The sequence below is a fragment of the Carcharhinus amblyrhynchos genome, unplaced genomic scaffold, assembly GCF_965287045.1.
Source record: "Carcharhinus amblyrhynchos unplaced genomic scaffold, sCarAmb.v2.hapA scaffold_53, whole genome shotgun sequence".
In the NCBI taxonomy this organism is placed as follows: domain Eukaryota; kingdom Metazoa; phylum Chordata; class Chondrichthyes; order Carcharhiniformes; family Carcharhinidae; genus Carcharhinus; species Carcharhinus amblyrhynchos.
In genome coordinates, this window is record NW_027649794.1 from 1,407,740 (window position 1) to 1,434,057 (window position 26,318).

At 46.2% G+C, this 26,318-nt stretch overlaps 1 protein-coding gene across 1 annotated transcript; it reads right to left on the reverse strand.

The window, feature by feature from the left end:
- Window positions 1–24,021: 24,021 nt before the first annotated feature.
- LOC145337594 (fish-egg lectin-like) lies at window positions 24,022–26,318 on the reverse strand (the record flags this gene model as incomplete). The annotated part of the gene is made up of 3 exons (XM_080182387.1): window positions 24,022–24,264; window positions 24,755–25,235; window positions 26,078–26,318. Coding segments are annotated over 3 exons (873 nt in total), but the record flags the coding sequence as incomplete, so codon positions are not given.

Below are 26,318 nucleotides of genomic sequence, written 5' to 3' on the forward strand. Positions count from 1 at the left end.
GTTCCTCACAGTGTCTGCTACTCACTCCGGGTAGTCTCTATCTCTGAGAAAAGAATGAGACTCGAGCCATAGATAGAGTCACAGAGATAAGCAGCAGGGTTTTTGTTCTTTGTTCTTTAACTAGGGATGGGCAATAAATGCTGGCCAGCCAGTGAAGCCCACGTCCCATGAATGAAATGAAAAAGAATGTGCAGTGAACGTTTGAAGGGTCAAGTTGCCAATCTAAGCAGTACTGCACATGCCAGTCGCAATGCCAATTGTGACGTACTGTGACTTTTTTAGGCTATGTTAACACATCTCTCTGTTCCACAGGAGCTGGGAGATATAATCCCTTTGGTGAGCATTTCAACTCATACATTTTATTTTGTAGAATTGTATTAAATCGTACAATTCAGGGAACGGCAGATAGCCTGAGCAATAGAATATGTTCAACATTGCTAATCGCACATGACAGCTGATTGAAAACTACTCAATGATAAAGGAACGTATTAAGGTTGTGATTTTCCTGCTATCTTTCTGATTGGGGGCAAAGGAAAGTGTTTCACAACTGTAGAGTAAAACTAGACCAAGAACGAAGAACAAAGCAGCACAGGGAAAGGCCCTTCAGCCCACCAAGCCTCTGCAGATATGTGGCGTCTATCCCTCTGTTCGCTTCCTGTTCCTGAGGGGCGTCATGACGGCACAGTGGTTAGCACCGCTGCCTCACAGCGCCAGGGACCCAGGTTCAATTTCTAGCTTGGGTCACTGTCACTGCAGAGTCTGCATGTTCTCCCCGTGTCTGTGTGGGTTTCCTCCAGCTTCTTGCCCCAGTAAGAAAGACATGCTAAATTCCCCCTCAGTGTACCCGAACAGGCGGCGCGGATTTTCACAGTAACTTCATTGCAGTGTTAATGTAATCCTACTTGTGACAATAATAAATAAACCAAATTAAATAAAAATTATCAAGATGCATTTTAAATGTTGCCAATGTGTCTACTTCCTCTGGCAGCGTGTTCCACGCATCCATCACTCTCTCTGCGTGAAAAACCTGCCCTGCACATCTCCCTTAAACTCTCCCCCCTCTCACCTTGAATCTGTGCGCCCTTGTAATTGACACTTCCACCCTGGGAAAAGGCCTCTGACTGTCCTCCCTGTCTGTGTCTCTCATCATTTTGCAGGCAATCCAGCTTCCAGCAAATCTTTTAATGACCATTACATTCTCCAGAGTGAATGGCTACAGACATTGCGAATATAGATGTTCAACACTGAAAATAAACTCAGTGATGTGTATGTGTGCGAGTGTGTGTACAGGTGCGTGTGTGCGAGCGCGTACCTGTGCAGTGTGTAAGTATGTGCGCTTGTGCATGCGTCTGCATGAGTGTGTGTGTGCGTGTGTGCTCGTGAGTGTGAGTGTGTGAATGTGTATGCGTGTGGGTGTGTGTGAGAGTGTGAGTGTGTGAATGTGTATGCGTGTGGGTGTGTGAGAGTGTGAGTGTGTGCATGTGAGAGTGTGTGCATGCCTGCGAGTGTGTGTGCGTGAATGTGTATGTGTGTGTGTGTGTGTGCACCAGAGTGTGAGTGCGTGCATGGATGTGTATGTGTGTGTGTGCCTGTGAGTATGTGTGCGTGAATGTGTATGTGTGTGTGTGCATGAGAGTGTGAGTGTGTGCGTGAATGTGTATGTGTGTGTTTGCACATGAGTGTGAGTATGTGTGTGAATGTGTATGTGTGTGTGTGTGCACGAGAGTGTGAGTGTGTGCGTGAATGCGTATGTGTGTGTGTGCCCGTGAGTATGTGTGCGTGAATGTGTATGTGTGTGTGCATGAGAGTGTGAGTGTGTGCGTGAATGTGTATGTGTGTGTTTGCACATGAGTGTGAGTATGTGTGTGAATGTGTATGTGTGTGTGTGTGTGTGCACGAGAGTGTGAGTGTGTGCGTGAATGCGTATGTGTGTGTGTGCCCGTGAGTGTGTGTGCGTGAATGTGTATATGTGTGTGTGTGCACATGAGTGTGAGTGTGTGCGTGAATGTGTATGTGTGTGTATGCACATGAGTGTGAGTATGTGTGTGAATGTGTATGTGTGTGTGTGTGCACGAGAGTGTGAGTGTGTGCGTGAATGCGTATGTGTGTGTGTGCCCGTGAGTATGTGTGCGTGAATGTGTATGTGTGTGTGTGCATGAGAGTGTGAGTGTGTGCGTGAATGTGTATGTGTGTGTTTGCACATGAGTGTGAGTATGTGCGTGAATGTGTATGTGTGTGTGTGTGTGTGCACGAGAGTGTGAGTGTGTGCGTGAATGCGTATGTGTGTGTGTGCCCGTGAGTGTGTGTGCGTGAATGTGTATATGTGTGTGTGTGCACATGAATGTGAGTGTGTGCGTGAATGTGTATGTGTGTGTATGCACATGAGTGTGAGTGTGTGCGTGAATGTGTATGCGTGTGGGTGTGTGAGAGTGTGTGTGCACGTAAGTGTGTGAGTGTGTGATTGCGTGCATGAATGTGTATGTGTGTGAGTGTGTGTGCACGTGAGTGAGTGTGTGCATAAATGTGTATGCGTGTGAGTGTGTGTGGGTGAGTGTGTGTGTGTGGGTGAGCGTGTGTGTCTATATTAATTCATGAGATGTGGGTGTCGCTTGCTGGCCCCAACATTTATTGCCCATCCCTAACTGCCCCTTGAGAAGGTGACGGTGAGCTGCCTTGTTGAACTGCTGTCGTCCCTGAGGTGTAGGGACACCCACAGTGCTGTTAGGGCGTGAGTTCCCAGATCTTGACCCAGTGAAGGAACGGCCGATATATTTCCAAATTAGGTTGGTGAGTGACTCAGAGGGTAACACCCAGGTGGTGGCGTACCCAGGTATCTGCTGCCCTTGTCCTTCCACTTGGTAATGATTGAGAGTTTGGAAGGCGCTGTTGAAGGAGCCTTGGTGAGATGCTGCAGTGCATCTTGTAGATGGTACACACGGCTGCCACTGTGCGTTGGAGTGGAGGGAGTGAATAATAGCCAAGCGTTCAACGTGTAGTCTGCACGCAATGGAAAGTGCAATATGAAAATCATTCTCCAGGTTTCATGCACCTATATATTTTCTTTAAAGCATTCCCTCCATTTTTACACAACTGATTCTCCATAACAACCACAATAACACATTGAAGCTACGCATAAAGACTGACAATCTCAAGTCTGCAGAGTATTAATAACTCTCATTGATTCTGCCTGACTGTGAGATATGATCATTGACCAGACCACAATCAATAGCTAACTGTAGACCACAGAACAATTCTGCTCCTATTGATTTGGGTAACCATTTCAAGCGTTTGGCTAATAATTTGCATTAGTATACAAGGAGAAATGTTGCCTGAATTGATAACGCTTCATGTTTACAATCATATCTCTGGCTCTTTAAATCTGGCAAGCCGATAGTTCCAAAGATCTCAATGTTCTTAAACAGATTTCCCTCTTTACAGAAACAAGGAATGTGTTTGATCCAAGTAGGCAGGGACGTTTTCTCAGAGAAAATGTCGAAAGTTATAGGCAGAATATGAAGCATTTCCTGAGTTTGAAGAATTGACTATCTCAGCCTTTCACTCTGATGAACTGTACTTACTCCCTTTGAAACGGAAATGGTGGACATTGAAGGAAACAGATTTGGGATTCGTTGAGTCGGAGATTTATCTGATGATGGCTGTGAGATGAGTAAACTTGACACGTAGAAACATAATAATGAGAATCAGGAGTAGGCCATGTGGCTCTTCGAGCCTGCTCTGCCGTTCATTATGATTATGGTTGACCTTCTAATCCACCTTCCCCTCATATCCTTTGATCCCCTTCACTCCAAGAGCTATATCTAATTTCTTCTTGAAAACAAACAACATTTCAGCCTCAATTACATTGAATTCCACACATTCGCCACTCTCTGGGTGAAGAAATTTCTCCCCGTCTTACCCCTTATTCTCCAACTATGACACCTAGTTCTGGACTTCCCTATCATTGGGAACATTCTTTCTGTAACTACCTCAACTTGTCCAGTTAGAATTTTGTAGGCTTCTGTGAGATCAACCCCTCATTCTCCTAAACTCCAGTGAACACAATCCTATTCGACTCAACCTCTCCTCCTATGTCATCCCAGGAATCAGTCTGGTACACCTTCTCTGCACCCCCTCTAGGGCAAGAGCACCCTTCCTTAGATAAGGAGATCAAAACTGCACACAATATCCCAAGCGTGGCTTGACCGAGACGCTATAAAATTGCAACAAGACATCCCTGCTCCTATACTCAAATCCTCTCACTGTGAAAGCCAGCATACCATTTGTCTTTTTCACTCTCTGCTGTATCTGCACACTTACCTTCAGCGACAGGCATACAAGGACATTGCACATTCCCCTCTCTCAATACACACACCCAATAATAATCTGCCTTCTTATTATTGCTACATAAACTCACACGTATCCACATTATGCTGCACCTGCCACACTCTCTCTGTTCGTCCAAATCACACTGAGTTCACACTCACTTGATGAAAGGGCAATGCTCCGGAAGCTCGTAATTCCAGAGAAAACTTTAATCTGGTGTTGTGAAACTTCTTACCGCGCTCACCCCAGTCCAAAGCCGGCAACTCTGCATTGTCAGATCACAGTGAAGCATCTCTGTATCCTTCTCACAGCTCACCCTCCCATCCAACTTTGTATCAGCTAACATAGAGTGAGGTTTCGAAAGATGGGATACAACTCTCAACCTGCCTGAGTGTGTCTCAACACACAGGGCAGGGTTGGTGTAGGGAGATGCGGTGGCGCAGGCTCGTTGGGCCGAAGGGCTGGGTTGTTCTTTGTTCTTTGTTTTTGTTCTGTCTACTGCGGAATGTGTCAGTCACTGCTCCAGCTGGATCTTAATGTAAATTTTCAACTGCTGTCTCAGCCAATGTTAACACAAATCTCTTTGTTCCACAGGAAGGTATTATAAAGTTTCCGTCTCTGGTAAATAACTTAACTGATACTTTATTTTCTACTAATATATTACATATGACATTTCAGGAAACTAGGCAATAAAAGATGTCTGTGGTGACCCAGATCTTTTGACTTCATTGGGGTGGTTAGCACTTCTGCCTCACAGCGCTAGGAACCCGGGTTCGATTCCTGCCTTGGGTCACTTTCTTTACAGAGTCTGCGCGCTCTCCCCATGTCTGTGTTGGGTTCCTCCGGGTGCTCTGGTTTCCTCCCACAGTCTGAAAAATGCGCTGGTTGGGTGGATTGGCCATGCTAAATTCTCCCTCAGTGTACCCAAACAGGAGCCGGAATGTGGCAACTAAGAGATTTTCACAGTAACTTCATTGCAGTGTTAATGTGAGCCTACTTGTGACTAATAAATATGACAAATAAATAAACTTTAAACATCCACCTACTGATTGGCAATTTCTCATGATACAGAAATGTATTAATGTTATAATTTTCCCTGTTATCATTGTGAGTGGGGAAGAAATGATTTGATTTGTTTTATCATCGTCACATGCATTGGGATGCAGTGAAAAGTGTTCTTTCTTGCATGCAAAGCAGACGTAGCATACTGTTCATGGAGAAGGAAAGGAGAGAGTGCAAAGTGCAGTGTTATAATTATAGCTAAGGTGTAGAGAAAGATGAACTTAATGCGAGGTCAGTCCATTCAAAAATCTGATGGTAGCAGGGAAGAAGCTGTTCTTGAGTCGGTTGGTGCATGACCTCAGGCTTTTATATCGTTACCCCACGGAAGAAGGTGGATAAAAGTATATCTGGGGTATATGGGATTCTTGATTATGTCCTCCCATGTCTGCAAGGATTTCTTGCAACGGGTATGTTTAGAATTCAGCTCTGTTAACATGGTGCTGATTTGTCTGCACCAGGCAGCTCACATGCTAAGATTGTTGGCTAATGGTTGATTTGAGCTAATCGGGCGTTTGTTTTAATCTGAGTTAATACATTTTTAGTTCTTCCCCTGGGGTTTCAGAGTACGGTTTGGGTTAGGTTGAGTGACAGAGTCATTTGCTAATGGGAGGAGTTAGGCTTACAGAAGAAAACAGCGAGTTTCTGCTTGATTTTGAAAGAAGAAAGAGCTCTCTCTCTTTCTCTGGACTCTGCTGTTTGGATCCTCCTGGGAAAAATAGATCTTTCTCTCCAGAGGTGTTCTGGAGACTTGAGGGCTGGCAACTCATGTACCAGTATGTAAGCCTATTGTTGGCTAACTGAGTTTGAAGGGGAGTTTTATGTCTATGAGGGATATTGCTTAAGTTGGAACCAATAGAGACAGTTAGCAGTTAAGAATTGCAAATTGTCATGTTTATTTCAGTTGGTAAAAGCTACACTAAGTCACATGCTATAGTTAAACATTATTGTTAAATAAAGTTTGTTTTGATAAATGTTCCTTTGTTAATAGCATCATACCTGGAGTGAAACATGTCATCTTCATATTAATGCCAAAAACAGAAAAATATTTGGGGTCTAGTTTAACTTCATAATAAACATTGGGATTTCTGATCTTGCACCTGACAATAAAAATCCATTTGTTCCACAGGACAAGGACATGGAAACTTTCGTGGCTCTGGTAAATATTTTAATCATGTTCAGTTACTTGATACTCTTCTTATATTGGGCAGTCTACACAATAACAGAAGCTGAAGTCTGTCAATGTTACATCACATTACTCTAGTGTTCAATGACATTGCCTCACAGCCCTAAGAACCAGGGTTCAATTCCCGGCTTGGGTCACTGTCTGTGTGGAGTCTGCATGTTCTCCCCATGGCTGTGTGGGTTTCCTCCAGGTACCCTGGTTTCTATCCACAGTCTAAAGGTGTGCTGGTTAGATGAATTGGCCATGCTAAATTGCCCTTTAGTGTCCAAAGATGTGTAGGTTAGGTGGATTGGAAATGCAACGAGAATCCCACCAGGCCCACCCCTGCTGCTATCTCTGTAACACCACATATTGAGTATGGCCAATCCATCTAACCTGCACATCTTTGGACACGAAGGGGGCAATTTAACATGGCCAATCCATCTAACCTGCACATCTTTGGACACGAAGGGGGCAATTTAACATGGCCAATCCATCTAACCTGCACATCTTTGGACACTAAAGGACAATTTAGCATGGTTAATCCCCCTAAGATGCACAAATTTGGACACCAAGGGGGAATTTATTATGGCCAATCCACCAAACCTGCATATCTTTGGACACCAAGGGGGAATTTATCATGGCCAATCCACCAAACCTGCATATCTTTGGACACCAAGGGGCAATTTATCATGGTCACTCCAACTAACCCGCACATCTTTTGGAGTGTGGGAAGAAATCGGAGCACCCGGGGGAAACCCATGCAGGCACGGCAAGAATGTGCAAACTCCACGCAGATAGTGACCCAAGGCCAGAACCGAACCCGGGTCTCTTGTGCTGTGAGGCAGTAGTGTTAACCACTGTGCTTACCCATCTTGGCTGTTCAATTCTCAGCCTTTACAGTCTAAATTACTTAATGGAAAAAATATCGATTTTGAGTCATCGAGTAAGAGTGTTATCTGAGGTAAACTAAATTCAACAATATTCTTAGGATTAAGTGATGCGGGATTGAGTTTTGAATGACGGGATCCAATTGGCAACTTGTGCAGTGCTGGGTGTATCAGTCACTGCACCAACTGTGTTGTAATAAAGAACAAAGAAAATTACAGCACAGGTCCTTCGGTCCTCCAAGCCTGCACTGACCATGCTGCCTGACTGAACTAAAACCCCCCCACCCTTCTGGGCACCATATCCCTCTATTCCCATCCTATTAATGTATTTGTGAAGACGACCTTTGTAAGTCACTATCGTATCTGCTTCCACTACCTCCCCCGGGCAGCGAGTTCCAGGCACTCAATACCCTCTGTGTAAAAAATAACTTGCCTCGCACATCTCTTTTAAACCTTGCCCCTCGCACCTTAAACCTGTGCCCCCTAGTGATTGTCTCTTCCACCCTGGGAAAAAGCTTCTGACTATCCACTCTGTCCATGCCTCTCATAATCTTGTCGACTTCTCAACCTCTGTCGTGGATTCTCAATTGTTTTTTCAGACAATATTAACACAAATCTCTCTATCCTACAGGAGCTGGTAAATACTATCACCACGGTAAATATTTTAACTCCGAGATTTTGTTCTCTCTGTAAAAAAAAGGTTTGAAATTTTAAAAATTTTTGAAATTTTTAATTTCAGGAAACTTAAGGGCGCGACAGCGTGGAAGATAAAATATGCTCGTAATCTCTAACCCCGTACAACTTCATAGAAACATAGAAACTAGAAGCAAGAAGAGCCCTTTGAGTTGCTTAGCAATTCCCTATCATTACGGGCGATCATGAAATTCAATATCCTGATCCCCCTTTCCCTCCATATCCCTCAATCCCTTTAGCCCCAGAGATATATCTAATTTCTTCTTGAAATCAGGCAACATTTTGGCCTCAACTGAAAGGTTAGGGTTTAAGAATTACGGTCACAAGTTGGCTTACATTTATACCCATTGAATTTTTAAAAGCGTTCTCTATTCTTGTCACTTATCATTTCCTCAGTTGCATATTTTGCCTGTTTGCTGAACATAGAACATAGAACATTGCAGCGCAGAACAGGCCCTTCGGCCCACGATGTTGCGCCGACCAGTTAAAAAAAAACAACAACAATGACCCACTAACCTAAACCAATCCCTTTTCGTCCATAAACCTGTCCATAGACCTCTTAAACGCCCCCAAACTAGGCGCATTTACAACTGCAGCAGGCAGGGCATTCCAATCCCTCACCACCCTCTGGGTAAAGAACCTACCCCTGACATCTGTCCTATAACTACCCCCCCTTAGTTTAAAGCCATGCCCCCTCGTGCTAGATTTTTCCATCAGAGGAAAAAGGCTATCACTATCCACCCTATCTAAACCTCTAATCATCTTATATGCTTCAATAAGATCCCCTCTTAGCCTCCTTCTTTCCAGCGAAAACAACCCCAAATCCCTCAGCCTCTCCTCATAGGATCTCCCCTCCATACCAGGCAACATCCTGGTAAACCTCCTCTGCACCCTCTCCAAAGCCTCCACATCCTTCCTGTAATGTGGGGACCAGAACTGCACACAGTACTCCAAGTGCGGCCGCACCAGAGTTGTGTACAGTTGCAACATAACGCTACGACTCCTAAATTCAATCCCCCTACCAATAAACGCCAAGACACTGTATGCCTTCTTAACAACCTTGAGTACACTCAGATAACTTACAGATCCTGTCATTATGTTTGCTGTTGTCTTCCACTGATTGTTCCCTCTCCTACTTAAGAAGTGTTCTGCTCGGATAAATATCCGGCCCGTCCTGCAAAGTAGAGATATTACGATTAAAAGAATCACTTGGTTTGTCTCTCAGAAACAAAGCATCTCGCAGTGCTGGTGGGTGGCACATTGGTTAGCACTGCTGCCTTATAGTGCCAGGGATGTGGGTTCGATTCCGGTGATTGTGTGGAGTTTGTATGTTCCTCTCTGTGTCCGTGTGGGTTTCCTCCAAGTGCTCCCATTCCTCTCTACAATCCAAAGTGGTGCAGGTTACATGGATCAGCCATGCTAAATTGCTTCTTAGTGTTAAAAGATTTGCAGGTTAGGTGGATTGGCCATGCTAAATGTCCCTTAGTGTCCAAAGATGTGCGGGTTAGGCAGATTAGCCAGGATAAATTGCCTCTTAGCGTCCAGAGATGTGGATTGGCCATGACAAGTTGTTCCCTAGTGCCTAAATATGTGGAGGTTAGGTGGATTGGCAATGCTAAATTGCTCCTTTGTGTTCAAAGACGCGCTGGTCAGGTGGATTGTCCATGCATAATTGCCCCTTACTATCCAAAGATGTGCAGGTTAGGTGGATTGGCCATGCTAAATTGCCCCTTACTGTCCAAAGATGTGCAGGTTAGGTGGATTGGCCATGCTAAATTGTCCCTTACTATCCAAAGATGCGCAGGTTAGGTGGATTGGCCATGCTAAATTGTCCCTTATTATCCAAAGATGCGCAGGTTAGGTGGATTGGCCATGCTAAATTGTCCCTTATTATCCAAAGATGTGCAGGTTAGGTGGATTGGCCATGCTAAATTGTCCCTTACTATCCAAAGATGCGCAGGTTAGGTGGATTGGCCATGCTAAATTGTCCCTTATTATCCAAAGATGCGCAGGTTAGGTGGATTGGCCATGCTAAATTGTCCCTTATTATCCAAAGATGTGCAGGTTAGGTGGATTGGCCATGCTAAATTGTCCCTTATTATCCAAAGATGTGCAGGTTAGGTGGATTGGCCATGCTAAATTGTCCCTTACTGTCCAAAGATGTGCAGGTTAGGTGGATTGGCCATGCTAAATTGTCCCTTACTATCCAAAGATGTGCAGGTTAGGTGGATTGGCCATGCTAAATTGTCCCTTATTATCCAAAGATGTGCAGGTTAGGTGGATTGGCCATGCTAAATTGTCCCTTATTATCCAAAGATGTGCAGGTTAGGTGGATTGGCCATGCTAAATTGTCCCTTACTGTCGAAAGATGCGCAGGTTAGGTGGATTGGCCATGCTAAATTGTCCCTTACTGTCCAAAGATGTGCAGGTTAGGTGGATTGGCCATGCTAAATTGCCCCTTACTGTCCAAAGATGTGCAGGTTAGGTGGATTGGCCATGCTAAATTGCTCCTTGGTGCCCAAAGATATTCAGATTAAGTGGATTGGCCGTGGTAAATGCGGAGGGTTATGGGGATTTGGCAGTAGGGAGGGCCTGGGTGGGATGTACTTTCAGAGAGTTGGTACAGACTTGGGCTGAAAGGCCCCCTTCTGCACTGAAGGGACTCTATGATTGGATGGAATCATCTCACTCGACCGAACTTCACAAAGATAATCCTTCCTGAAAATTTGGACTTTGGAATCATGGAGTTGGGCTGATAATAACCCGAACCTGAATGCAGAGCCTGGGGCTGATGAAGTGACACAGAATGGATTCTTGAAGAAAGTGGTAGAGTTGGTAATCTGTGCAGCGCTGGATGTCACTGCTGCCAACTGGTGTACGATGTACATTTGCCAGTTGATCCCCTGTTGGAACGATTGAAACAAATCGATTTCTCCCTCAGGACAAGGAAGAGTTTACATCGATGGTTAATATAATGGTCCTACAGACTTTACTGTCTTCCGTTTTGCTCTGTGTGTCTCTTCAGAGGGATCAATGGCAGCCTACAGAAGTACTGCATGTAATGCAAAATAAAACTCATTCATACACACACTCACACAGACACGCGCACACTTGCACACACTCGCACACACACACACAAAGACACACACTGACACAACAGACACACAGACACAGACACACACACACACAGACACACTCGCATAGATACACACAGGCACACTCGCACAGACACACTCGCACAGACACACACAGACACACTCGCACAGACACACACTCGCAGACAAACACACACTCGCACACACACACTCGTGCGCACACACACACACACACGCGCACATACACACACACATTCGCATACATACACACAGGCACACTCGCACAGACACACTCACACAGACACACACAGACACACTCGCACAGGCACACACTCGCAGACAAACACACACTCGCACACACACACTCGTGCGCACACACACACACGCGCACACACACACACATATTCGCATACATACACACAGGCACACTCGCACAGACACACTCACACAGACACACACAGCCACACTCACACAGACACACTCGCACAGACACACTCTCACAGACAAACACACACTCGCGCACACACACTCGCGCACACACACACACTTGCACACACACACTCACACACACACACACACACACACACTTGCATAGATACACACAGGCACACTCGCACAGACACACTCGCACAGACACACACTCGCAGACAAACACACGCTCGCACACACACACACTCGTGCGTGCACACACACACACACACACACACACACATACACATTTGCATAGATACACACAGGCACACTCGCACAGACACACACAGACACACTCGCACAGACACACTTGCACAGACACACACTCACAGACAAGCACACACACACACTCACACACACACACACTCACACACAGACACACACACACACACACAAACGCACACACACACACACACTCGCATAGATACACACAGGCACACTCGCACAGACACACTCGCACACACACACACTCGCACACACACACACTCACACACAGACACACACACACACACACAAACGCACACACACACACACTCGCATAGATACACACAGGCACACTCGCACAGACACACTCGCACACACACACACTCGCACACACACACAAACACACAAACACACACACACTCACACAGACACACACAGACACACACTCACAGACAACACACACTCGCACACACACACACACACACACACACACCTCTTGATGACATTGTCCCCCACTGCTCATTAAAATGAGGTGCGAAGTATTAACGTTGCAAATTTCTGTTGCTGCTGCTCGGGGTAACTTGAGGAATGTCTTTCGTGCAGATAATGTAAATGAAAATCTCTGCGTGACTGGAGGCTAAGTCTTCTGAGTCCTGTAGATGTTAAAAAAAGAACTTAACCAATCTTTGATCTGTCTTTATAGGTAACTGCAAATGGCATTTCAGGGGCAACATTTGGAAATGTGTACCACACCCTATCCCCTTCGCTTACTGAGCCATTACCCTTTCCAGTAAGTTATGCTTGAATCTGTTTCCTCTCGTCCCCACCCCACTTACAGGCACCATATCCAGATCAGAATAGAAAATAAACCTGCCCACCCCACCATCTTTTAAAGTTTATTTATTACTGTCATAAGTAAGCTTACATTAACACTGCAATGAAGTTACTGTGAAAACCCCCTAGTCGCCACACTCAAGTGCCTGATCGTGTATACTGGGGGAGAATTTAGCATGGCCAATCCATCTAACCAGCACATCTTTTGGATTGTGGGAGGAAACCAGAGCACACGGCGGAAACCCATGTGGACACGGGGAGAACGTGCAGACTCTGTATAAACAGTGACCCAAACTGGGAATTGAACCCAGGTCCCTGGCGCTGTGAGGCAGCAGTGCTAACCACTGTGCCACCGTGCCAACCTTTTCCCCATCACCCTAAACTTGTGTCCCCTTGGTTATTAAGCCACTTGATGTGGAGATGCCGGCGTTGGACTGGGGTAAACACAGTAAGAATTCTGATAACACCAGGTTGATGTCCAATTAATCTACTTTAACCTGGTGTTTTGAGACCTCTAACTGTATTCCTGCAGTATCAGCTCCCTCACAATTGACCAAACTGAATGATATGGGTTCCAATATGACCCATTCCAGTTGATTACTTCATGTTCTTAGGTGTCCAGATCACCAACAACCTGTCCTGGTCCCCCCACTATAATTAAGAAAGCCCACCAATGCCTCTACTTTCTCAGGAGACTCATAAAATTTGGCATGTACACTCCAACCTTCACGAACCTTTACAGATGTACCACTGAAAACATCTTTTCTGGTTGTATCACAGCTTGGTATGGGCTCCTGCTCTGCCCAAGACCGCAAGGAACTACAAAAGGTTGTGAATGTAGTCCAGTCCATCACTCAAACCAGCCTCCCATCCATTGACTCTGTCTACACTTCCCACTGCCTTGACAAAGCAGTCAGCATAATTAAGGACCCCACGCATCCCGGACATTCTCTCTTCCACCTTCTTCTGCCAGGAAAAAGATACAAAAGTCTGAGACCACGTACCAATGGACTCAAGAACAGCTTCTTCCTTGCTGCCATCAGACTTCTGAATGGATTTACCTTGCACTAAGTTGATATTTCTCCACATCCTAGCCATGATTGTAACACTACAGTCTGCAACTTCTCGTTTCATAGGATTATAGAATCTACAGTGCAGAAGGAGGCCATTCAGCCCACCGAGCCTGTACCTGCAACAATCCCACCCAGGCCCTATCCCCATAACCCTGCATATTTACCCTCCTAATCCCCCTGACACTGAGGGACAATTTAGCATGGCCAATCAACCTAACCTGCACATCTTTGGACTGTGGGAGGGAACCAGAGCGCCTGGAGGAAACCCAGGCAGACACGGGGACAAACTCCACACAGGAAGTCACTCAAGGCAAGAATCGAACCCAGGTCCCTGGCGCTGTGAGACAACTGTACTGCCCTAATCTGTTTCCTCTTCCATATACGGTTTGTGTTGTCTGTATAGCGCACAAGGAGCAATACTCTTCACTGTATACTAATACATGTGACAATAATAAGCCAAATAAATTTGCTGCAGGCGAATATACTAAAACTGACCTCTCCCTTTTCAGGAGACATATTCCTTGCTGGACTGGATCCTTTCCTGACATAATACTTGCTTCTGCTTCGAATCTGCTTCAGAATAATGTTATTTGCTACTCGGAAGTAACTTGGCTTCGCTATTGGATCAATAGCACCAAAGGACAACAAATGGTTGGGTCATTTTCCGACTCACTATGAGATATCTGGGTATTTCATGGACGTAAACCTTGACTTAAACTGCTGCCTGGTTACTAGACTGGAGATCCTTGGAGAATGATAGTTATTCGCCAAGAAATGTTGCTTATCTTGAGATACACTTAACCCTCAGAGCTTCCAGCCTTTGTGTCAAGATACCTCTGTCAAAATTGACATCCATTCTTGTGTTCTAACTGTTTTCTTTCCAATCTGAGATTTACTGGTTTCTATCACCAGGGATAGCAACAGATTTGGAACAATGAGTGGGATTTTATGGCCTCACTCGACCAAAGATTGGAAAATCCTGCCCGAGGTCAGGGGACATTTCTATTGTCTGCCCCTCGCCTGCTTTGATTCTGTGGCAGGCGGAGTGTAGAATATCGGCGATGATCTCACTGAATGTCGGTATTGAGATGTTAAATGACCAACTAACGTCCCTCGTGACACATATCTTCCAACAGCCGCCCCTCAGCTGTCTGGGGATGGTTCAGGGGCAATGTGGACGTTTGGTCCACAGTTGGAACATGAGAGAGCATCTCACATTGTCCAACGATGCGTAGGTTAGCCATCGCGACATTGTTACGTCCAAGTTAGACTGTCACCCAGGTACTGAATCCCTTATCTGGGAGGCCCATTCCTGAAGGTAACCTTGGTCATCTGATGCCTTTGGAAGGGTTGTTTGACTTTAACATCAAAGCATAACTCCCTTCCCCATCCACACAACCTAAAATAGGGTTGACTTGAACTCAGCATGGGCTAGAGTTGAACTCAAGTAGGTGTGGCTTTCTGAGGAGAGTGAGATAAGATGAATTTCAGAGGTCCAGTGATATGGGGATGAGTTAAGCTAGTCTCCAAACTGCCGGTGTTTTAAGATGGACAATTTAATTGAATTTGTTAGCATAATAAAAATGTGTTTCTCACAAAAAAGGTTTCTCTGTATTTTTTGGATCGATCCTCTGCAATCATAGAATCTCTACAGTGCAGGGAGAGGCCATTTGGCCCACTGAGTCTGCACCGACCACAATCCCACGCATTCCCATAACCCTATTTACCCTGCTAATCCCCCTGATACTAGGGTCAATTTAGCACGGTCAATCAACCTAACCCGCAGGTTTTTGGACTGTGGGAGGAAACCGGAGCACCCGGAGGGAACACGCACAGACACTGCAATGAAGTTTATGTATTCTTGTCAAAAGCAGGCTTACATTAACACTGTCATGAAAATCCCCTAGTCGCCACACTCCTGTTCGGGTACACTTAGGGAGAATTTAGCACAGCCAATGCGCCTAAAAAACATATTTTTCAGACTGTGGGAGGAAACCAGAGCACCGGAGGAAACCCACACGGACACAGGGAGAACATGCAAACTCCACACAGGCAGTGATCCCAGGCTGGAATTGAATCCAGGTCCCTGGTGCTGTGAGGCAGCAGTGCTAATAGCGCTAAATATTTGCAATAATCCCACACATCTTTTACCCATCCTTTTTTTCAAATATTCTGTTGGTTTACATTCCCCTCAGCGTAAGATCAAATTGATCAGGAGTCTGGAACCCAAGGGAAATCTTTAATTTGTCTTTAAGAAATGTTAAGTTCCCCAATTCTCTCCTTTGACGTTCAGGGACGAAAGGGTTAAACAGGGAAAACTCTCGCTAAGCACCCAGTTCATAGAATCCCCACAGTGCAGAAGGAGGCCATTTGGCCCATCGAGTCAGTGCAGGCTTGGAGGGCCGAAGGGCCTGTTCCTGTGCTATAATTTCCTTTGTTCTCTGAGTCTGTACTGGCTGTCTGGCATCTTACCCAAGCCCTCTCTCCCGCCTGACCTCCATCCCAGAAAGAACTATTTTTAAAAAATGTATTCATGTGACAAGTAGGCTTACATTTCGCCGGGGTGTGGCGACTCGGGGGATTTTCACAGTAACTCCATTGCAGTGTAAATGTAACTCTACTTTTGACAATAATAAATAAACTTTAAACATTGACCCTGCAATGAAGTTACTGGGGGCATCTGCTAGTCGCTACACTCTGGTGCCTGTTTGGAGAATTTAGCACTGAATCGCATGTCTTTTGGACTGTGGGAGGAAACTGGAGCACTTGGAGGAAACTTACACACACACGGGGAGAAGTTCCTCCTCAACTCAGTCCTAAATCTGTTCCGTCTTATTTTGAGGCTATGCCCCCTAGTTCTAATTTCACCCACCAGTGGAAACAACTTCCCTGCTTCTATCTTGCCTATTTCCTTCATAGTCTTATATGTTTCTATAAGATCTCCCCTCATTCTTCTGAATTCCAATGAGTATAGCCCCAATCTACTCAGTCTCTCCTCATAAGCCCACCCTCTCAACTCCAGAATCAACCCATGAATTTCCTCTGTGCCCCCTCCAGTGCCAGTATATCCTTTCTCAGGTAAAGAGACCAAAACTGTACACAGTACTCCAGGTATGGCCTCAGCAGCACCTTATACAGCTGCAACATAACCTCCCTGTTTTTCAACTCCATCCCTCTGGCAATGAAGGACAGAATTCCACTTGCCTTCTTAATTACCTGCTGCACCGGCAAACCAACTCCTTGAGATTCTTGCACAAGGACACCCAGGTCCCTCTGCACAGCAGCATGCTGCAATGTTTTACTATTTAAATAATAGTCCATTTTGTTGTTATTCCTACCAAAATGGATGACCTCACATTTACCAACATTGTACCCCATCTGCCAGACCCTTGCCCACTCACTTAGACTATCTATTATCCCTTTGCAGACTTTCAGCGTCCTCTGCACACTTTGGTCTGCCACCCATCTTAGTGTCATCTGCCAATTTTGACACCCTACACTTGGCCCCCAACTCCAAATCATCTACGCAAATCGTAAACAATTGCGGTCCCAACACTGATCGCTGAGGCACGTCACTGGTCACTGATTGCCAACCAGGAAAACACCCCTTTACCCCCAAAATGCCAGCTTCGTTCAGAGCACTCTGAGATTGCTTCTTGCTCACCCTGCAGCCTGGAGAGTCTGGGCTGATAAAACTCCACCCTTATGTCTCACGTACAATGCATGAGTCTTGTAGTGGGAAAGATGAGGAGAATTTTTATTTAAATGCAGTGTGTTGTTGTGATCTAGAAAGGGATTGGAAGCAGATTCAATTGGAACTTTCAGCGGGGGAAGGATTGGATAAATATTCAAATGGGAAAAGTGTGCAGGAACGATGGGAGAAAGAGTGAGGAATAATTGGATGGATCTTTGTCCAGGCATGATGGCCTCCTTGTGTACTGTGTGATTCGGAGGGCAGTGGTCCTTTCTCTCAGTTCTTCTTCATTCTGTTTGAACATTGAGGGTCACCCCCAGTATTTGAGTTTGATGATCAGGGGACCTATGAGGAGTGTTTGAGATCTCTGGGTCTGTACTTGATGGAATTTAGAACAATGTGGGGGGAGGGAACTGGCGGGCGGGGTGCATCTCTGAAGCTTACAGAATATTTACATTTTGCAGAGGGACATAGATAAGCTGCAGAGCTGGGCCGAGAGGAGGCAGATGGAGTTTAATACAGAGAAGTGTGAGGTGGTACACTTTGGTAAGAATAACAGGAGTACAGAATATAGGGCTAATGGAAGGACTCTTAGTAGTGTCGACAAGCAGAGAGATCTCGGGGTACGTGTGCATAGCTCCCTGAAAGTTGGCACCCAGGTTGATAAGGTTGTTAAGAAGGCGTACAGTGTGTTAGCTTTTATTGGCAGAGGGATTGAATTTTGGAGCCGTGAGGTCATGTTACAACTGTACAAAACTCTGGTGCGGCCGCACTTGGAGTATTGCGTACAGTTCTGGTCGCCGCATTATAAGAAAGATGTGGAGGCATTGGAAAGGGTGCAGGGGAGGTTTACCAGGATGTTGCCTGGTACGGTGGGAAGGTCTTATGAGGAAAGGCTGAGGGACTTGAGGTTATTTTCATTGGAGAGAAGAAGGTTACGAGGTGACCTGATTGAGGCATACAAGATGATCAGAGGATTGGATAGGGTGGACAGTGAGAGCCTTTTACCTCGGATGATGATGGCTAACACGAGGGGACATAGCTTTAAATTAAGGGGTGGTAATTATAGGACGGATGTCAGAGGTAGGCTCTTTACTCAGAGGTTGTGGAATGCCCTGCCTGCAGCAGTTGTGGACTCGCCAACTTTAAGGGCGTCAGTGGATAGGCATATGGAGAGCATTGGAATAGTTTAGGTTAGAGGGTCATTAGATTGGTTCCACTGGTCGACGCAACATCGAGGGCTGAAGGGTCTGTACTGCGCTGTAATGTTCTATATTCATTGTACTGAAAGGCCTGGATAGAGTGGATATGGGGAAGATGTTTCCATTAATAGGAGAGACCAAGATCTGGGGGACCAGCCTCAGTGTAAAGGAACCACCCTTGAGAACCGAAATGAGGACAAATGTCTTCACCTTGAGGGTGGGGAACCTGTGGAATTCATTGCCCCGGAAGGCTGCAGAGGCCAAATCACTGATTTTGATTTGATTTGACTTATTATTGTATTGGTATACAATGAAAAGTATTGTTTCTTCATGTTATACAGACAAAGCTTAACATTCATAGTGAAGGAAAGGAGAGAGTGTAGTGTTACAGTCATAGCTAAGGTGTAGAGAAAGGTCAACTTAGTGTGAGGTAGGTCCATTCAAAAGTCTGAAAGCAGGAGGAAATGTCTTGTCTCTGATGGGGCAGAAATTCTTCAAAGTCCTTAAACTCCCCACGCCCTCCAGCATTTCACCAAAACCTGTCTGTCCACCTGTATATCCATATAGAGGCTGAGAGATTTCAGATTCTCAATGTTTCTGACCAGTCACATGGGCCGTTCTCTCCGCAGGCATGAAGACCCCGATTAGATTTGAGGAGGTGGGACAGAGGGAGTTTCATTTTATCCCTGGCCACAACTTCGCCCTGACTGCCCATTTTACCCTGGGCCCAGTGGACAACCTCTCAGCCCTGTTGAGTCCTCTCTGTTTCAATGAGATCACCTCGAATTCTAAAAATGCAATGGGGGGTCTGTTCCACAACCTTTCCTTGTTCGACAAATCTCCTTCATCTCAGGAATCAGCTCGGTGAACCTGCTCTGGACTGACCCAGGTTCGATTCCTGGCTTGGGTCTGTGTGAGTTGACAAATTCTCCCCATGTCTGCGTGGGTTTCCTCCAGGTGCTCTGGTTCCCTCCCACAGTCTGAAAGACCAGCTTTTATCTTAACCTGTCTGTAAAGTTCAGCCTGCATCTGTCAGTGGCAATTCTGAACTGTCTGATTCACACAGCAAGGATCTGGAGTCATTCTTTTCCGAGTGATTCCAGTGGAACGTTTCCTTTGCTGTTGAGGGCTGAGAAACTGGTGTCTAGATGCCTCCTACTAGCCTCCTCTAGGACTGCAGGTTCAACACCACATTGCTCCCATCTCTATTTACAGGAGTTTTATAGTGGGGGAGGTAATGACCTAGTGGTATTATCGCTACATTATTAATCCAGGAACTCAGCTCATCTTTTGGAAACCTGGGTTCGAATCCCACCACGACAGATGGAGAATTTAAATTCAATATAAAAAAATCTGGAATTAAGAATCTACTGATGACCGTAAAACCCATCTGGTTCACTTTTGCCCTTTAGGGAAGGAAATCTGCCGTCTTTACTTAGCCTGGCCTACTTGTGACTCCAAGGGCCACAGCAATGTGGTTGACTCTCAATTGCCATCTAAGGGCAATTCAGGGTGGACAATAAATACTCGCCCTATCATTTGTCCCACAAGTGAATGAAGGGGTAGCACAGTGGTTAGCACTGCTGCTTCACAGCTCCAAGGACCCGGGTTTGGGCCACTGTCTATGTGGAGTTTGCACATTCTCCTCGTGTCTGCGTGGGTTTCCTCCAGGTGCTCCGGTTTCCTCCCACAGTCCAAAGGTGCGTGGGTTAGTTGATTGGCCATGCTGAAATTGCCCCTTAGTGTCCTGAGATGTGTGGTTTAAAGGGATTAGTGGGTAAATTTGTAGGAATACGGGGTAGGGCCTGGGTGGGATTGGGGTTGGTTCAGTCTTGATGGACCAAATGGCTTCTTTCTGCACTGGAGGGTTCAATGGTTTAAAAAAATAATTTGTGCTGATTGCTCGCTAAAGGGCAACACAGCGGAGTAAGGGTCAGCTGGTCTGGGTGACCAATCAGGGCTCAGGCCAGGGAATCATCCCAGGGGGAGGAGTTCTCCTAGTGCAAAGGTGCTTTGGAATGAGCTGCAAATATCCTTTGACTGTTTGTAAATAAATCCCTTCTTGTTTTACTAATGAGTTCTCCCAAAGGGAAAATTTTGAATGTTTTCAGCACGCAAGGAGCACATTCAGCCCATCATTCCAATGCTGGTTTTCCCAATGACTTTTCCCTTTCAACCACCTTTCTATTCAGCATAGAGGGACGCGATATTGTGAACATCCCTGTGATAAGAACATAAGAACATAAGAAATAGGAGCAGGAGTAGGCCATCTAGCCCTTCGAGCCTGCCCCGCCATTCAATAAGATCATGGCTGATCTGAAGTGGCTCAGTTCCACTTTCCCGCCTTCTCCCCATAACCCCAACACCTCTGGGCACATTAGTCTTTTCTCGATTCATTTTCCATCCCTTATAAGATCCTTACAGATGTACCATCGAAAGCACCCTTTCCAGATGTATCACAGCTTGGTATGCCTCCTGCTCTGCCCAAACCCGCAAGGAACTACGAAAAGGGTTGTGAATGAACCCTAGTCCATCACGCAAACCAGCCTACTTGTGACGTTAATAAATAAACTTTATAAACCTAAAAAGCAGCTGGTATAACCAAGGATCTCATGCACCCCGGGCATAGCGGTCGGTGATGCAGGACTCTCTGCTCTGTTTCCTGGGACGCACACCGAGACAAATATCAACTGCTGCTGGAGGGTCGCCAACTCGGTGAAGGACGCACTTTGGTCCGCCCGAAACTTGCTGATCTTCCAGCTGAAAGAACTGTCCTCGCCCGAGTGTTGCAGACTGGCACATCCCAAGGTCCAGGGCTATGTGCTGAGGGATGCGCTGAAGCTTGGGGCAGCTGCCGCAAAGACACAATGGGGAAAGGCCACACGATAAGACCTTTTAACGGAGGCAAACCGAGGGCCCGGGAGCTGCAGAATACCCTCGACCTGCGTAACTGTGTGCCAATCTGAGCAATAATGGCACACAGTAAAATCTGAGGCATTTTAAGTATTGAAATGTAATGAATCTAATGTCTTGTAAATAAGCACAGTATTGTACTAGAAAAACAATTTATTTTTGCACTGTTTGTAATTTTTCAATCTGTCCATTTGCAATTGTTTTTGTGTGAATAAAGCATATTTTTGAAATTAAAAACAAAATTGGAACATGCATGTTTAACTCATCATTTCCCAGATAGAATTCAGAATGGAATGATTGAGATTCGCTCAACAGAAGGAGGCCATTCAATCCATCTAGCCACATCTGTAAAACACACAGATGTTTCCAGAGACATATAAGACCCTGACGGGGGCTTGACAGGGAGGACGCGGAGAGGGTGTTTCTCCCCGTGGGAGACACCTAAGTTTGGGGCACAAGTTAAAAATCAAAGAGTGTCCCATTGAGTGAAGGAGGATTGTTGTCTCTCCAAGGGGGCTGATTCTGTGGAACTCTCTTCCGCTGGGATGAGTCAAGTAGATGGCGGCACGGTGGCACAGTGGTGAGCACTGCTGCTTCACAGTGCCAGAGACCCGGGTTCAATTCCTGGCTTGGGTCACTGCCTGTGTGGAGTTTGCATGTTCTCCCCATATCAGTGTGGGTTTCCTCTGGGTGCTCCGGTTCCCTCCAACACTCCAAGGATGTATAGGTTAGGTGGACTGGGCGTGATAATTGCCCGTTAGTGTCGGGGGAATTAAAGAGTAAATGCGTGGGGTTATGGGCATAGTGTTCGGTACAGACTCGATGGGCTGAATGGCCTCTTTCTGTGCTGTAGGATTCCGTGATTCCAGAGTCAAGGTGAATGTTTTTAAGGCAGATGGAGATATGTTCTTGACTAACACGGGAAACAGAGGTCGTTCGGGGAGACAGGATAGCGGCCTGGAGAACGCAATCAGGTCAGCTGAATGGCAGGACAGACCCAAGGGGCTGAATGGCCTTCTCCTGCTCTAAGTTTGAATGTTCACTCCCTTCCAATGCCCTAAACAGTCTCTCACCTCTTACCCGAATCCTGTGCCTTCTTATTACGGATTCCTGAGCAAGGGGAGTAGGCCATAGGATCAAAGCGATGTCCAGCACAGAAACAGGCCCTTCGGCCCAACTTGCCCATGCCAACCACGTTTTCGAAACTGAATAGTCCCATTTGCCAGTGTTTGGCCCATATCTATACCTTGCCCATCCACGAACGTATCCAAATGTCTTTAAAATGTTGCTATTGTACCCACCTCCTCTGCCATTCCATACACGCACCACTGCTTTGTGTAAAAGTTACCCCTCAGCCCCTTTTAATGCTAGCCCCTCACACCGAAAACCTACGCCCTCTAGTTTTGGTACCCTGGGGAAAGGACCTTTGCTATTCACCTAATCAATGCCCCTCATGATTTTATAGACTTCTATAAGGTTGCCCCTCATCCTCCTACAATCCAAGTCCCAGCCTATCCAGCCTCTCCTTGTAGTTCAAATCTTCCAGTCCCGCTAACATCCTTGTAAATTTTTTTTGCACCCTTTCCAGACTTTTTGACCCACTCGAGCTGGACCCCTTATAGTTTTACACAATTCTTCCCTCAGCTTCTTCTGAAAAAAAACAACTTCAGATGTTCTTTATGTGACAAAAATTCTCCAGTCCAGGCGCCACCCCCTGTCAATCTCCTTGTTGCCCGCTCCGATACTTGGTTCGAATCAATCAGTGACTGGAACTGTGTGCAGTCCCCCTGCTGCAGGCAAACTATTTTTAAAGCTTATTTATTATTGTTAGAAGTAGCCTTGCATTAACATTGCAATGAAGTTACTATGAAAATCCCCTAGTCGCCACACTCTGGCACCTGTTTCACAATCCTGGTTCTGTTACCTTCCGATTGGAAATCCAAACACACTCACAGCCCCATTCCATCGCCTCTGTAAACTGCTCTTTGTGAACACAACTCTCATTGCTACTCCACCGGGAGACTAGTCTGCATCTTGTAACTGTCCTGCCTACAGCAAAACTAACTGGAAACCATCACTCGTCTCTCTCTCTCCAGTCACTCCTGCCTGCTTTCTCTCTTTTCTTCCCCCCACGGCATCGCTCAAAATTGACGTCACATCCAGGAAATCTAATCAGCAACCCCTTCCCCAGAACTCCCTCTCACTTTGGATTTAAACGCTCTGTCGCAAATCAAAGTTTCCGGCTTTTTGCCAAGTTCACTGATTGTCACATCAGGAGGCCAATAAGCCAGACAATTGATGGCAAGCGGGCAGAATGAGACCATTCAGCCCTTTGGGCCTGCTATACAGGAATAGGGGAAGCTGCTTATCTAGAGAAGAATGTCAGCGCAGATTAAGAGGTACGGAGAGAGCAAGTGTTTATTCAGTGAAACCTTTATCCCACTCATTGATACAACTGTTGATTTCTTTACATGTGATTATTGATCACGTGAGCTGATCATCGACGCAATTGGCACTGAATGATTTGGTTGCTGTTGGTAATCAGCCACACTTGTCCCAGGTCTGTTGTCACGTGCTTGAATTTATGTCCCTGGATGTTGATGTGGGTCCACTCTGTCCCAGTGGGATTTTCGGGAGTGATCCCATCTCTGGAAAATAAAGACTCAGACGTTGTTTCAATATTTTCCCAGCCAGGCTCCCATCTGTTAACTCCACAGCTTGTAAAAACTATACTGTCCCCATATCGGAACTCCTACACTGACCCATCACCTCACCCTATCTCTGTGCTCACTTCCCCAGTCTGGCAACGCCCAACATTTTGATCCTTAAACAAAAAACCCTCCAAATCCTTCCCACTGGCCCGTCGCCTCTCTCCTCCAACCCTCCAAGATTTCTACACTCCTCCAATTCCAGCCTCATGAACATTCCCGCCCTCCAATAATCTGCCATTGGTGGAGATGCCTTCAGCCTGGACCCTAAGTGCTGGAACTCCCACCTTAAACATCTCCTGACCTAGTTTGTGATCACCTGCATTCATATTCTCTGCTGCTGTTCAGCGTCACATCTCATCCTCTAACACCCCTTTTGAGACTGTGGGATGTGGCATAAATGTTTAGTTAGAGCAGCCTGGAACTGTACCTGCGATAGAGTTTCCCGGATGGATTTACACCATACACACTGCCATCTGTCCCGACCTCAATCATCGAGAGTTCTCCAGGGATGTGTCTCCATGTTGTCCCAACACAATTAGTTGGGGTCACCTTAGCTCGGAAGAAGATGCTACCAATTGAATTCACACCCCAGCACCTGTGCGGCCCACAGGAGTAGTATTTGAGTTTGCCTTTCAAATTGTGGTACTGTGGGCTGTCGTAAGTGGCTGTGGAAATCGTTGCTTTGTGCTGAGCGCAGAAAATATAATTATTCCTGTTGACCCCACTCACAATGCCATCTCCGCCAGCATCGATCTGTTTGAGCAGACCTGTGGGGAAAGAGAAGGAATCGGAATTCAGGTCAGAAACCAGAGCCGTTCTCCTTGAAGATTTGAAGGTTTGGGGCTGGAGGAGGTTCCAGTGATAAGGAGGGAGGTGGGGGGGGTGAGGTGATGATGAAGGGAGCTCTCATTCAGGAGGTTCTCTGATGGAGGGAGTGAGGGGCTTCAGACAACCCAAGAGGAAATGAAATTCTATTCCGCTCAGATTGGACCCAACTCCAGAAACCATCTTGTATCGATGTTCCTCTCCCCTAGCAATGTACACTCCAAAACAAAATGAACATTTGTTGAGAAATCTCAACGTGGAAACAGTTATTAAACAAGAATAAAAGTTTCCGGAGCCTGAATTTTACACCCGTCAGGTTCACTCATTCAACCGGCCCTGAGTCAGGAGTGAGACGTGTTTCTGCCTGTGATGGGCTATGGACCGGGATTTTATACTTGCTGGGAAAGGTGTCAGGAGGGTGGGAGTGGAGAGAAGGGAGGCTGTGAGCTGGTGCTTCTAGTATGTCCCCTCAGAGGGGGGGACAGCGGATACGGAGCTGCCTCAGGGAGCGGGGGACCTGGACACTAACCAATTAAGATGGAGAAACTCCACAAAGGGTGTCCCGGGAGCACAACTGGACACAAATCCCAGACCCCAGGCACCCTTCCCAATTCTATTCCAGCCCTGGAATGTCATCCTGCCCTGGATTGAGGGTTCAGCTGACATGTAGAGGTGGTATGGACAATCGCCCGAGCACCAGGCAATTCTGCTCCATCTTTAACCTTTCACTCAGCTTTTAGAGTAAGAAGTCTTACAACACCAGGTTAAAGTCCAACAGGTTTATTTGGGAGCAAACGCCATTAGCTTTCAGAGCGCTTGTTGGTCTTGCTGGACTTTAACCTGGTGTTGTAAGACTTCTTACTGTGTTTACCCCTGTCCAACGCCGGCATCTCCACGTCCAGCTTTTACAGTCAGAGTTCCTCACCAGCCATCGATGCCCAGGATCCACCCAGCATTCTGTACACAGCGTAGTTCCTATCGACTCCCCACACCCCAGCTGGGCCCACAGTCACATGGGAAAGGGTGCCGGGGACGAGGTTCCACTGCCCTCCATTTCTGGTGTAAACCGTTCCCTTTGCATCCACTCCGAACACTTGTCCGTTGCCGGCATCGATCTGCTTCAGGTTTCCGTCTATCCGGCGGCAGACCAGGTCTGGAAGACAGAA